This window comes from Magnolia sinica, chromosome 11 (assembly GCF_029962835.1).
Source record: "Magnolia sinica isolate HGM2019 chromosome 11, MsV1, whole genome shotgun sequence".
Classification (NCBI taxonomy): Eukaryota; Viridiplantae; Streptophyta; class Magnoliopsida; order Magnoliales; family Magnoliaceae; genus Magnolia; species Magnolia sinica.
Window position 1 is genome coordinate 84,958,427 of NC_080583.1, and position 15,723 is coordinate 84,974,149.

Genomic DNA, 15,723 nt, shown 5'->3' on the forward strand with positions numbered 1-15,723 from the left:
GTGTTTCGATACTTAGAGCGGCAGGGATCTCTGTAGCAAAACCCTAACTTCCCTCACACTTTCTCTCTCTTTCCTTCTCTCTATCTTTTTTTTTTCTTCTCTCACCTGGGTTAGCAAATTCATATGGAGTGAGAGAGAGGGGGGTTTTAAGCCTTTATATAGGCCCAGGACTGATGGAAATGGCCCCAGGGCCAAAGTATACTTAGGTTATATCCAAAGGGCGTCTGTTTCAGTCCAACGGAGTACTTCTGGTGGCCCTTTTTCTGCATGCGGTCGGACTTAAGCTTCCTGACGTTGGATCTAGGTCGAGTTAAGTTTTCGGTCCGATCGGATTTACAGATCGACCGTGGCGGATCAGTTTCAGTTCAACGGTCACCGGTACTCGATTAGGGCCACGAGTTCACTGACACGTGTTGAAAATTTTCCCTGATCCGAGAGTATAATTGGGTCTGAATCCTTATATTTGGCCTGCAAGTGAACGACTCAATTCACTTAAATCTGGGTTCGTTTTCTAAAGATATTCGCGTTTCTCACACACTTTGCTCTGGGCTCAAGTTGTGCGTTTCTGAATACTATTAGGACTTGATTTCTAATGTGGATGTCAAGTCCAGTAAGGCGGTCCTAACCCTATGGTTTCGCAGTAATCGGACTTTCGATGCGTGGTCCAGGTCCAATACGGAGTTTCAAGGTGCTCCTGAGAGTAACTGGGTCTAGAGATTGATTCTAGATTTCAGGGTAAAGTAGCGACAATGATTCTGCACGTTTTGGGTCTTGTAGATCATATTTAAAGTGATTAGTGCTAATTTTATAGGTACTCTAGTGTAGCACTAGCTAATTCTCGTCTAATTTATAAAGGATTTGGTCCTGAGTAATTTCTGCCTGAGGTGATACTCGGGTCCTTGTACGGATTTTTTCGAGACGTTACATTATGCCTAACCTTAGATAACTATTTTAGTATTTATTGCCACACTAAATATAATTAAATACGAGTTGATTCTTTGAGTTAACCTGACAGACTAGACATTGAATCAAGTTGAGTTTTTGAACTATGTTTTCAGGAGCACCGTTTCCAACTTTGGTGATTAATTTTCTACAGATAGGGCTGTGTAGATACTAATTCAGCTAACCCCATTTAGCTGGGAGAAGGATAAGATGATGCCGACACCGATAGTGATGATTTCGTAGATAAGCATTCATGTTCAATTTATGGGTTCAACACATGATCATAAGGGTGCGGCGTTTCGGGCCGTGGCTAAGTCAATGAGGTTACTCATCCTGCTCTTTTGATGCAGCTTTTCCATACAAGCAAATCAATACAACACTTGACTATTTTTTAGAACTAGTTATTAGAGAAGTAGCTTTCCTAAGAAAACAATACATTTAGGTATTGGATTGCAACTTTGATAGTAGCTGTTGGCAAGTAATGAATACAAACAACCATGCTAATAATACAGGGACTGATATTTGCACCCTTTCCCTTCCCATAAATACACCTTCTTATCTAGTTTCCTGCATACAATAATTCTTGTTTGTACTGTTGTATTGCCAAACTTGAAACCCGGTGTGTATATTGAAATGGCAGCTCATATAACAATTACAGATGGAAGACGATAATTACTTTGACAATTGGAGCTTGAAGAAGGCAATCATGGGCTCATAAACGACTTGATTAGCATTTACACCCATAACAAAATCTGCATGAGCGTAGTCATCCCGATACTGAACCGTGAGCTTGTCACTGTTGTGAGATTTGAGGATTTCCAGTAAGAGCTCGACGTCTTTGACGTCAGAGAGTGCATCTTTCCCTCCATAGCTGAGGAAGAGAGGGATGTTGTGCGGGATGTTGGTCATGTCATAGACAGGAGGCTTTGGCTGTCCATAGCGTTTCGTGTTATTATCATTGTCACCGTAATCGTACATTGCTATTGTGCCGTCTCGAATCACTATAGAGGGAGGAAAACCATGGTTAAATCGTCAGCTCGGGAGGCTGTATCTTTTATAAGTGAGAATGCCATTGTTTACACTAATAAGTATAGATTTAGTTGCCCATCCAGCTTGTTCAACATTAGTTGCTTGACAGGGCACACATAGCTACATGGGTCAATGATTTGAACCGTCCATCTGATGGGTACTATAAAATATCAGCCATGGTCCAAACATCATGTGAATTGGACATAAGATCAATGACAATTCTCCAGCAAAATGTGGACCATTTACTATTACGACTCCATGCAACAGCCACCCAACTCAGGCAATATGTATTGAAGCTTTTGGACTTACTCTGAGAAATGTGGATAAGGTTCTTTGTCGCCGTCGGCTGAGGCTGGTGGTCGAGGAAAAGTTCAGCGGTGGAAGAGTTGAGGCAGCAGTTCGGACCTTGAATCAGTGAGTTGAGCACAGGGTCAATATAAGAGGAGGAAGAAATTGAGTTAGGTAGTAAACGGAAGAAGGGATTTGTGCATATTACCTGTAAAACCTGTCATCAAGTCGTAGCAATTGACGCCCTTTTTCTTGCAATAAACTTTGAGATATTCGCCTATACCATTCCTGTACGTGCAGGGAAAACTACAATTTGTAGTACCAGAACTAACCGACTTTTTTTTTTCTTTCTTACACACGCACACAGACCCCCACACACTCACCCTGTATTGGGATTTCACCACCTATGGATACTCGAACCCTTGACTGGGTGTTGAAACTCCTAAGAGTCTACCACCCGAGCAAGAGTAACTTGACTAATGAATTTCGAGTCAAGACCCCCAGCTAGGACTCGGTCAATTCAACTCACCAAGACTCGACTGTCTTGTTAGGTTCCCACAGAAAGAGGGTTTTTTTTTTCCTATACCCACAAGGTATTGTGGTAGACCCTTAAAAAGTCACTTTAAAAAAAAAATTTCTTTATTTTTCTACACACCTGGCACCTTTTTGAAATTTGTTGGGACAAAAATGCCTGGCATCGAGCCTTGCGTTTGTAAAGACTATTGGACCTTGTTTTATTACTACTCCAACTAACCCCTTTTACTACTACATATCAGTGATTTTCCGTGCTTTTTGACTATTCTTCGACAATTTTTTGTGCTTTTTGATTGCTTTTTTTGGCATAAACTCTTACTTCAGAAAAATGAGTTCTGTAACTTGTTCAGAAAGAAAATGTGAGGAAATGAAATAAAAAAAAAATTGCAAAAATTTCAATTTTAAAAAATGAGTTCTTCTTTCTTTAAAAGATTCTTTTTAGATGGATATTTTGCTAAGAACAAGATAGAAGGAAAGAAAGAGAAAGCAAAAACTCCACTTTCTGACTAACATGCTCGGTTTGTGAGCTGAGCTTTGGCTTTAGTTTTAAAAGGTTAAACGGTGTCCATATGAGATGATTCCGGACTCATTTAAAAACTCGTCTAATTATCTTTCCAATGAGCCTAAAATCACCCCGATCCATTTTGTAACGAGGGAGTTATGATTGTTTTTGTGAGATATTGCGATGTTGAAAATGATACCGAATAGTTCGCGAATGCCATCATGAATTTTGGGCTCACTTTTAAAAGGTCAAATGATGTACAAATGAGATGATTCCGGTCCCATTTAAAAGGTTGTTGAATTATCTTTCTAATGAGCCCAAGATCACTCCGATCTGACTTGTAACAAAGGAGTTATGACTGTTTTCCTGGGATCGTGTAGTGTTGGAAATGAATGCGAAATTGAATGTGCACACAACGCAAGTGCTCGCATCACACGATCTGACGAAAATGGTCATAATTCCCTCGTTGTAAGTCGGATCAAAGCGATCTCAGGGTTATTGGAAAGAAAATTTGATGACTTTTCAAATGTGTATGGAATCATCTCATTTGGACAACATTTGATCTTTTACAAGTTGCACAAAGTCCATGATGACATTTGTGAACTGTTCAATCTCATTTTTATCATTGCATGTTTCTATGAAAATAGTCATAACTCCGTTCTCACAAGTTAAATAGGGGCGATTTTGAACTCGTTGGAAAGATAATTTAATGAGCTTTCAAATCGGATTGGAATTATCTTATTTGAACATCGTTTGAATTTTTAAAACTAGGCTCAAAATCCAGCTCGTGAACAATACATGCTAGTCGGAAAGTGAAAATTTTGCTCTCTTTTCTTTCCTTTTATCTATTTTTTGACAAAAGACTCGTTTAAGTAGAATCTTTTGAAGAAAGAAGAACACATCTTCTAAAATTAAAATATTTGCAATATTTTTTTTAAATTTCACTTTCTTTCCAAACATGCTCAAAACCAATCTTCCTGAAGTGGGAATTTCTGCCTAATAGAGTAGTTAGAAAGCACAAAAAAATTATCGAAGAATAGTTGGAAAACATGAAAGATTGTCTGAGTGCAATGGTAAAAGAAGAGTTAGTTGGAGAATAGCAATGAAAAAAGATCCAAGGGCTTTTATAGACACAAGGCTTGATGCAAGATGCTTTTAACCCAACAAATTAAAAAACGTGTAGAAAAGTAAAGATTTAAAAAGAGTGGCCAAAAAAAAAACAGTTGAAATTTTAAAGAAGAGAGACTTATTTTGAAAGAATTTAAAACAAAAAGGAAAAAAGAAAAAGAGAGTTAAGGACATGCTATAAATAAAGGAATAAAACTATAAATCCAATCGACACCGATTCGAGTTGGGTTTTCAGTTTGTAATGAGACAGGCGACAACTCACCCTTTTAAATCGAATTCAACCATACCCGTCTTGTGTAATGTCTGTGAGAAAAGATTATTGTTAGAAACTGCATTCAATGAGAGACTGGTTAAAACAATGGTTTTTTTTTTTTGGGTATGCTTTTACCTCTGCAACAAAGTTCTTAGCGGCAGACACTGTGACAGGAGATGTCATCTGACCCACGTAAGCAATTGGGCTCAGCAAGGCTGTTGATTGGATCATGTTCAACAACTTCTTCTGGGAGAAGGATGCCAAAGCAAGCAAAGTTCCCTGAGAAATGATACCCATGTTACAAACTCTGTACCACTACTACAATGATTGTTTGAACTAAACGGCGTCTTGTTTCTCGATGCAGTGACCATACATTTGGGGCCCATTGTTCATCTGGTGGCCCCATCATGCATTAACCATGCCACAAAAATCTCCTACACTGGATGATGTTTGCTCTTTTATCTGGGACCTGCAAATGAGCAGTTACCAGAGAAAGCCGAATAACAGTACACTGAGGATTCTAATAGGAAGGAAGAATTTTGGGTTATGACTCATTTGAGATGGGGCCCACCAAAGACACAAGGTGAATGGTCTTGATCACAAAAGAATGTATAACAACATATACAGTGGTGACCCGAAAAAGAAAAAGAAAAGCCATTTTGCTCTATGGAAACGTTGTAGATTTTGCTCATATTGCATATTTAGAGTGACCCAAGGAGCACAGGAATTCACCAAGGAGTGTCCAACATAGTTCAGTTTCTGGCCCGTCTGGTCATTAACATACGTGACGAAAGCGGGAAGATCGTATGCGGCCATTTCATCCCATGTCCAATCCCAATAGGCCTACAAAGAAACCCACAAAACAAATTAATCTCTGGAAGAACACAACATCATGCAATGAAGGATCATGATATGCAAAGAGTATACAAACCGGATCATTTGGACCGAGCGATGTATGACCTCTACTCCATTTGGTCCCACGACTATTGGCGATCCACACATCGAACCCACTATCTGCTAGGATGAACGATAAGGATTGGTCCGGGGAATTGAGAAGCCATGTTATCCCATCCTGCCACCCCACCATACTTTCTCAGTGCATCTATTGATCCATACATTCATAAACAGATGCATTTGCAGAAGTCATACTTGTTGGACGTAGGCCGGTGGGGCCCACTGGTGAGCAATCACTAGTGGGTGGGTCCCACATGTTTAGGCATCTTCCGGCCTTTCTCCTTTTCTGTTATATTTCAAATTCAAATTGAATTTGATTTATGATAGGAGATAGGAATAAGACCAGATGATATGGTCTCATCCAAACTCCTCTCCTTTCCTATAAAAAGGCATGCGCTCTCTCTCGCATAAAGATATATATACAAAATACTGAGAGTATACGGAGAGAGAAACATTGTGCACGAGAGTCTGTCCATCTTAGCTTGTCCTTGGGACGATCTGATCCATAGATCGCAATCCGGGACCACTATATACCGTAGGATCAGAGGTGTGAATAGTTCCATCTGCTCCAGTAGTAGATAGGCGGGCCGTTGGAGTACCGTTCTTCTGCTTTGTAAAGGTTCCAAACATCGTGTAGACCGTCAGATCTTGAGGGCTCACCTTCCGCGCTTCCCAACATTGGTATCAAAGCATATTTAACGGCGGATCTCCGATTACATTCATCTAAAAAGGTAAGTAACCCATTTTTTTTGGATTGGAATCCATGTGTATGGTGGATTAGATTTGAATTTTGTATACACGTATGCCATGTTCAAATGAACCCGACAATGATGGACCAAGGTGATCATGTAGACCTTTAAGATTCCATACACCTTGTGTACACATATGGAGTACTACATGTGGACCTTTCCATAAACAAATAACATGGCATACATGAATTGCTTGTGACATATCTCCACTTAAATACGTGTAAACATAAATACTTGAGTGATGTGCACGTGTACACAACAGACCCATGTGTACACGTGTTCACACATCAGTCCCATGATTACACGAATTGGATATTGTTGGATGATGTATACATGTGTTGGCAGCTGTACATGCACATGAATTGGCTGCTGGATATATGCACATGAGTTGGCAGCTGTATACATGTGTTGGTGTTGGCAGCTGTACATGCACACGAATTGTACATGCACACATATATGGCTATACACGTGTTATATATGGCTGATGTACAAGTGGGCCCATGTGTCATATATGATTGTCGCATAGGCTGATATGCTTATCCATGTTGTATTGAACTACACCACTGCTGTTGTACTTATCCATTTGTATTGAACTACACCACTGCTGTATACATGTGTTGGCAGTATCCATTTGTATTGCAGTGATGGACAATGACATAAGTTGTATCCATACCGTCCATCATGACCAATGGATACAATGGTATAAGTTGTATCAAAACAGTCAAAAGATACACATGTTATTCTATATACGTGTTGTTTTGTACAGACGGTACACACGTTGGCTGTACATGCAATAGTACAAGCAATAACTAATCTGTACACGTGTTGACATATGTGTGAAGCAGATCTGCAATAGCTAATCTGCAAGTACCGTGTGAAGCAGATCTGCAAAAGCTAATCTGCAATAGCTTATCTGCATTAGCTAATGTTGTACACGTGTTGTACACGTGTTATTTATAAGACTCATGAGATGCCAGATTAGCTAATGTTGTACACGTGTCTTCTAGATTAGCTAATGTTGTACACGTGTTATTTAGCTACCATACATGTGTAAGCTTCTGTACGTGCATTAGCTATTGTACATGTTGTACATGTGTTGTACACATACAAGTTAACACGTGCTGTACATGAGCACCGTTGTACACATACAAGTTAACACGTGTTGTACAAGTTAACACGTGTTGTATACATACAAGTTCACACGTGCTGTACATGTTGTACACGTGTTATACATGCTGTACATGTTGTACACGTGTTGGTACTATACATGTGTTAGCCACTGTACATGTGTAAGTTGCTGTACGTGCATAAGCTGCTGTACATGTTGTACATGTGTTGTAAGCTAATGTAGATTACATATGTACATACATGTGTACACATGTTGGCTACCCTACATTTGTTACCTACTGTACATGTGTTGTAATCTGCATTAGCTAATGTATACAGTATACACATACAAGATAGCTACTGCATACATGTCTAATAGAATCTGCGATACACATGTGTACACGTGTTGTCTTATGTACACATGGCTTTTGTACACATGTTAGCATGTATACACATATCAGCCAATCCGTAGCTATTTTTTTTAATCTAATTCTTTATGAGTAGATCTGTTGAAGGATGATGGACTCATATCAAAAATATAGTTTCCTTTATAATATCTTCTTCACTGTTGATCTATTGCTCATTAGTGAACGAAACGATCATCAACCATGATGATCAATGTTGATGAAAGGATCCATCATCAACAATGATCATTATCGGTAATGATCGGATCCATCACTAATAGTCATGATCACAGGTGAAGATTGTACTCTCTTTATATCTAAGCACTTATTTTTTCCTTTCTGATGATGATGTTAATATGCATGAAAGTATTCGGCTTGATGTGTTTAGATCTAAGCCCCCTTATTTTTCATTGGAAAATATAGAAAAACTTAGTACTTAGGTACTCCCTATACACAAATAAACCTGAGTGGGAGTTTATTCTCCTACACCAAATGATGCATGCAACCATGTAATGGAAGGTTGCACGTTATATAAATTTATTCTTATAAAAGCATTAAGTCTCATCTTAATTAGAGAACTTGATTGTTCTACACCGCCCATACGGGTATGTGGACTTTCAGATCTCATTAAGATGTGTTAACTGCTTTTATACTTTGAAATTTTATATAACATGTAGAAATGCTGATGATTAATGTCAATACCTTAGATCATAGCTAAGTAGTGATACTCATGCAATGTAGAGATGACCACCAAAGCGTTAATCGCTGAACAACTAAAAGGACAACATTTCGATGGCAACAACTACGAAGACTGGTCTCGAGCAAAGCGATGCCTTCTAGACGAGGACGACATATCTCACACACTCGATGTAGTTTAAGAGGAACCCATCCTGGCTGAAAACGGAAATTTACAAGAACATAGGGTTGCGATGACTCGCTATAATAAGTGGCGAAAACAAAATCGTTCAGCCCGTAATGTCCTTCTTAGCACTATGCATAAAGAACTCATACCTACGTATGAATTGCATGAAACCGCTAAGGGAATCTGGGAAGCACTGACAGATGCCTATGCGTAGAAGTCAGATGCGAGAGTTAGGGCAATGAAATTGGAATTCCAGGAGTACAGGATGCCTGTTGGCTACCCCATCAAAGATCATATTCGTAGGATGGAGCAAATGATAGGTGCCCTTAGGAATGTTGGGTGCAAATTGACTGAAAATCAGAAGATTATAGCCATGCACCGTTCCTTGCCTGAATCTTGGGCCCAAATCAAAAGAATTCTGAACCATACTGATTCTATCACAACGTTCAGAGACTTTTGTGGCCACTTGGTACGTGAGGTTGAAATGAATGCAATTCAGCCAGGTTCGGCTAAGGCCTTTGTAGCAGAGACCCATAAGCGAAAAGCTAATAATAAACGGTCCAAAGCTCGCAAGAAGGCGAAGAAGAATAATCAAGAACAGAAGACCACAACACCTCCTCCAAATCTCAAGAAGGGGAATGGAAAGAAGAAGCAGAAAAAGACAAAAATAATCTGCTTTGTCTGTGAAAATTTCGGCCATTATGCTCGGCAGTGTGCCCACATTTCTCAGTCACAAGAGACTTTGTATGTAGGCGTTTGTTCTGAAATCCTTTCCGTTAATACTATATCTAACGAGTGGATTTTAGATTCAGGCGCAACAAAGCACGTGACACAGAGTCGTCGAGGACTCGAGGAATTTCAGTCTGTAACCAAAGGAAGTTACAAGCTGTACATGGGCACTAACGCTGTTGAAGACGTACTAGGGATTGGCGTTCTTCATCTCCGTATGCGCATAGGGCAAACAATAATCCTTCGTGATACTCTTTTTGCACCGGGGATGCGTCGAAATTTAATTTCTATTTCTAAGTTATTATTTGATGGTTTCGATATTCGATTTTCTGGGACTAGAGTTTCTTTGAGACAAAATGACCTCATCTTTGCATGGGGAAATTTAATTTCAGATTTATTTATTCTAGACGTAGATTGTGATAATGCCCATCTTGCTTTATCTGCTATGTCGAATAAAAATGTAGCATCTGAATCTCAAAAATGGCACGCGAGGTTAGGTCACATCGGAAAGGATCGTATGACAAGACTAGTACGTTCTGGTCTGTTAGACTCCTTATCCAAAGTTGATTTGCCATTTTGTGAACATTGTGTGTTCGGAAAGACATTGAAGATACCATTTCCCAAAGCGACTAGGTCTAAGGGCACACTAGAGATAATCCATTCAGATATCTGTGGACCCTTTAATGTACATGCCAGAAACGGATGTCAATACTTTGTCACTTTCATTGACGATTACTCGTGCTATGGATATGTGTATCTCATCTCACATAAATCTGAGGTTTTTGATTGTTTTCTTAAATATAAAGCTGAAGTGGAAAATCAGCTTGAGAAAAAGATTAAAACCCTTCGATCTGATAGAGATGGCGAGTATACATCTGAAACGTTTAAATCATATTGTGAAAACGTTGGAATTGTTCGACAGTACACAATGGCTTACACTCCACAATAAAACGGTGTTGCAGAGAGAAGGAATAGGACACTATTGGACATGGTTAGATCGATGATGGCACAAGCCAATCTCTCTACCATATTCTGGGGAGACGCACTGTTAACAGCCGTCTACGTCCTTAATAGAGTCCCATCCAAATCCATTCCTAAGACTCCATATGAGATGTGGTCTAGGAGGCCTCCTTCTTTAACCCACCTACGCCCTTGGGGATCATTGGCATATGTTTTGCTACCTACTCAACATAGAGGTAAACTTGATAGTAAAATCATTGAATGCGTGTTCATTAGGTACCCTATGCATTCAAAGGGATACGTTCTAGTTTATGAGGACCATGGACGATGGATTGAGATAGAATCCCGAGACGTGACCTTCGTTGAAGATAGATACCCAAGCCGAATGAAGCAAAAGGTTCCAATAGAACTTTTTAAAATACCTGATGTATCTCAGGAGAGTGGGAGTTCTGCTCCTCAAGATGAAGATGCTCCTATAGTTCACCAGGACAGTGGGAGGACATCTCAGCAGGCTCCTGAGTTACGTCGAAGCGAAAGAGGATTGATTCCCCGAAGATACTTCGATATTGAGGGGCAAACATTTTCTTGCGTTGCAGTTGATGATGATGAACCTAATTCATATCATGATGCATTATTATCTTCTAACTCGGCCGATTGGGTAAATGCTATGGACGAAGAGATCGCCTCCATGGAGAAGAATAAAGTCTGGGAACTTGTTGATCTGCCTTCCAATCGCAAAGCGATAGGTAATAAATGGGTACTTAAGATCAAAAGAAAGGCAGATGGTACAGTGGACAAGTATAAAGCACGATTAGTTGCTAAATGTTTTACACAGCAAGAAGGCATTGATTACGAGGAGACCTTTTCACTTGTTGCAAAGTTCTCCTCAATCCGCATGATCTTGTCCATTGTCGCAAGTTTGAACTTAGAGTTATACCAGATGGATGTAAAGACCGCATTCTTAAATGGTGACTTGGATGAAGAGATATACATGCAACAACCCATGGGTTATGTGGACAAAAAGCATCCAAAGAAAGTCTACAAGTTGTTAAAATCTATCTATGGGCTGAAGCAATCTTCAAGACAGTGGTACATGAGGTTCCACTTGGCCATTACCACTTTTGGATTCACGATGAGTGAAGAAGATCATTGTGTATACATGAAACGATCTGGAAGATCTTTTCTGATACTATCTCTATATGTAGACGATATCCTATTAGCTGGTAATGACATGCAATTGTTAATATTGACTAAAGATTGGCTATTCTCGAACTTTGAGATGAAAGACCTCGGTGAAGCCAACTTTATTCTTGGGGTAAAAATCATCAGGGATCGCCCTAAGAAATTTTTAGGCTTGTCTCAAGCAACCTATATACAAAAGATCTTAGAGTGGTTCAGGATGAAAAATTCAAAAGCTGTTGAAACCCCAATGGATAAAGCTACCAAGCTAGACAGGAAATCGTGTCCCCAGACTGAAGCCGAGAAATTGGCTATGTCCTCAGTACCTTATGCAAGTGCAGTAGGGAGCTTAATGTATGCTATGCTTTGCACCAGACCGGATATTAGCTATGCAGTTGGCATAGTCAGCCGTTATCAGAGTAACCCGGGACAGTCTCATTGGCAAGCCGTCAAACGTATATTCCGCTATCTCAGAGGAACAAAAGATCTAATGTTGTGTTTTGAAGGAACAAGCCTCGAGCTCAAAGGATATTCAGATGCTGCTTGGGGTAATGACGCCGACGAGGGAAAGTCTACTTCAGGATATGTATTCTTACTCGGAGGAGGAGCTATCTCATGGTTGAGTAAGAAACAGACATCCACAACTCTTTCATCTATGGAGGCCGAGTACATTGCATGTTGTGCTGCAGTTCAGGAGTGTGTATGGGTTCGCAGATTTCTAATGAGTCTGGGTATTGTACCGAGTGTTCGTCAGCCTATATCGCTGAAGATAGACAATACTTCTGCCATTGACTTGACTAAGGACCCAAAACACCACCAGAAATCTAAGCACATTGAAATCAAGTATCATTACGTCCGTGATCAAGTAAGAGATAAGAAGGTCGCCCTCAGCTACATTCCTACTAAGGAGATGATGGCTGATCCCATGACGAAACCTATAGCTAGAGATCTATTTCAGGTTCACGTCAAGCAGATGGGATTGAGGAAAGCTTGACTGATGTACTTGTTTTGTAGTACCTTTGAGCTTTCATTAATGAATATTATATTCCTTTTTATTCACTATTGAACTCTAATATAACTAGGTATGAAGATCATCAGCATTTACCTTGAAATCATGTAGGATTTCTATTTTTTTGTCGGCAGGCCGGTCACCCACTCGCACGGGTTGACCAACCTTGAATGTACAAGAGAGGTACATTTAGGGCTATGTTTATACATTGATGTATGAACTTCCCTTTATTGTGAATAATAAAGGATGAGGATATGAGTGAGTCGTATCCGCCTACAATCTTATAAAGATTGAAGATGAGACTGATAAAGTCAAATAACATAATCGCACCATTCCGTTACATGCGATCAATGTTATGGCCTGAAATTAAAGCCAGGTTATGAGGTTATGAGATGAGTCGTACTTTATGTAGAATGACCTGCGTATTGTAGACCCGACATTCACCTAGTATTGTCTACTTTACGACGTGGATTGTAGCCACGTGCTGGGACCTATTACCTACAGATTGCTTTGATTCGATCTAATCATTGCAACGTGCGAGTAGCCAGTCCCGTAGGTGACTCTTTGTGTCCTTAGCTACCCTCCTCTTGTGTATATGAGGATAAGATTGAGTGTTGCTACTTTAGTGTACGATGACGAAAGGTCCTTGATTGGCCAGACTCAGTTACGCTAGGAAAGCAGCTTGATTAATTCCAAATTACACATCTGCGTGGGGAAGATCCCGTGACAGCTACACCAAGTTTCTAGAACTATAAATATGCACTTGAAGACTTATCCGCCGGCAGTATCGAGTTATTTTTATTAGACTTTTACAAACAGTATTTTTCTTAAAAAGCATATATATATAAGTATTGCTTTGAATTGGTTTTATTCGAAGTTTGTGAAAATCAAGTTTTCAGAATAACTCAATAAGTTGGATAAGTGCGTATGTTGGCCGAGTACTCCAGGTCGGGAGTTAACTCCATCCGGTGTGGTCATGCGGACTAGGACAGGCATTGCAAAGCTTGGATTATTGAGTACTAGTCAGGTGGTCACTTAGTACTTAAGCACCTGTGAGAAGATAATGGTGATCCAGCTGGTCTCACGCCTCTGATTCTTTTGATCGCGATGTTTGGTTTTATGATTGTTATTAGGCAAGTTAGATGGACAAATTTATGTGCCTATCCCACAATGTGATTGAGTGGGAGATGTTGGACGTAGGCCGGTGGGGCCCACTGGTGAGCAATCACTAGTGGGTGGGTCCCACATGTTTAGGCATCTTCTGGCCTTTCTCCTTTTCTGTTATATTTCAAATTCAAATTGAATTTGATTTATGATAGGAGATAGGGATAAGACCGGATGATATGGTCTCATCCAAACTCCTCTCCTTTCCTATAAAAAGGCATGCGCTCTCTCTCGCATAAAGATATATATACAAAATACTGAGAGTATACGGAGAGAGAAACATTGTGCACGAGAGTCTGTCCATCTTAGCTTGTCCTTGGGACGATCTGATCCATAGATCGCAATCCGGGACCACTATATACCGTAGGATCAGAGGTGTGAATAGTTCCATCTGCTCCAGTAGTAGATAGGCGGGCCGTTGGAGTACCGTTCTTCTGCTTTGTAAAGGTTCCAAACATCGTGTAGACCGTCAGATCTTGAGGGCTCACCTTCCGCGCTTCCCAACAATACTTACCATCAAGACCCCATGTTGTAACAGGACCGGCGGCCGGCTTCCTGTTGTCTCAGAACAGCCCTTTGGGATTCTTTGCATGCTGAGAATGTAACCGTCTTTCATTGTAACCTGTAAAGGCCAACCAATAGAGGTGGTATGCTCCACATCTGAGCAAAGGGGAATGGTAAATGTGGGGTCCACTTGAAAGAGAAAGGTGTGGACCCAGCCATCCGTTCATTAGTTTGGCCCCACCATGTATTTTCCTGGCTCGAAAACCAGGCTAGTCTGGTCATCAGTGGTCTGAATGTATCTGAGAAAAAAGGACATTTAAAAAGGATTGATCAACAGTTCACATTGGAACATCAGGCCTTGCACACCTGATGATTGGACGAGCCTGATTTCCAAGACAGCAAAGTGGGGTCCACCAGACGAACGGTCAGGGTCATGGACAGCCTCCTACTCTCAAGAAAAATATAGGAGGGGCAAGCACATTACAGTATGTTCTTGACATTCATAGCCATATCTCTCCACCATGGATGAGCATGTGCCATTAGGACCTGGGGCCAATGCACCCACATCTTTCAGGCTATCGTTCGACGACGGCCCATTCCTTGCGGCAAAACCACATCTGATTGCCAATCCCAAACATAGAACCACACCAAAAACCCATGTCAAACTGCTAGCCATGTCAGGCTGTGTTTGTTTCACTTAATCAACCATTCAATTCCCCTCCATTTTAAAGAAGGGTAGATACCTTCAAAACTGAGAATATGCAATGGTTAGCTGAAGCTTTCTATGTGAAGCAAATGCATTTGTCTGTAAGCGTTTGCACCAACGACTACGGAATCCGCTGCCTCATTCTCATCACCAACCAAAGAAGATTAAGCATAGATATCGACGTTGAAACTGATCATGTTTTTAAAATGGATTTGGGACTGCTCAAAGAGGTTTAAATACAATCTTCACACTTTTGTCTCTACCAGCAGATGTTGAGAGAGTAGTTCCAAGACATAGTAATATAAAACTAAGAATCATTGTTCTGCTTTATATAGATTTTAATTAAAGAAAAAAAGACAATGACTTCAATTTTGAGAACATGATTGAAACAGATATAAAGATTCAAACAGAGTGAATAAATCAAGGCTATTAAGATTCCCATTGTTATTATCAAATGTTTAGCATAACATTCGATGGAGATGGGATCATAGGTGGTCCGTCGAATCCCATGTACCAATGTAGCACACATGTGACATCTGAGCCATACAGCAGGTGGGAACCGCCATATAGATGACCGGGCGAGTACGCTTGTCAGGTGGGCCATTTCGTGTGAAATGAATAGCTGCTTTAAATAATTGGTGTAGCAATGTATTTTGTTTTATACTCTGGCCCATCTGATGAGTGGACCTTGTCGATCTTTTGGGGCCCACCCTGTATAAG

General features: G+C 40.3%; 1 protein-coding gene across 1 annotated transcript; it reads right to left on the minus strand.

Moving 5' to 3' along the window:
* Window positions 1–1,323: 1,323 nt before the first annotated feature.
* LOC131219603 (triacylglycerol lipase 2-like) lies at window positions 1,324–15,424 on the minus strand. Its single transcript, XM_058214842.1, has 9 exons — window positions 14,782–15,424; window positions 14,308–14,415; window positions 5,608–5,748; window positions 5,409–5,519; window positions 4,812–4,955; window positions 4,686–4,726; window positions 2,468–2,547; window positions 2,281–2,376; window positions 1,324–1,943 (listed from the first exon to the last, which is right to left on the minus strand). The coding sequence occupies exons 1-9, from the start codon at window positions 14,971–14,973 to the stop codon at window positions 1,615–1,617; spliced, it is 1,242 nt and encodes a 413-aa protein (XP_058070825.1). The 5' UTR covers window positions 14,974–15,424; the 3' UTR covers window positions 1,324–1,614.
* Window positions 15,425–15,723: the final 299 nt, after the last annotated feature.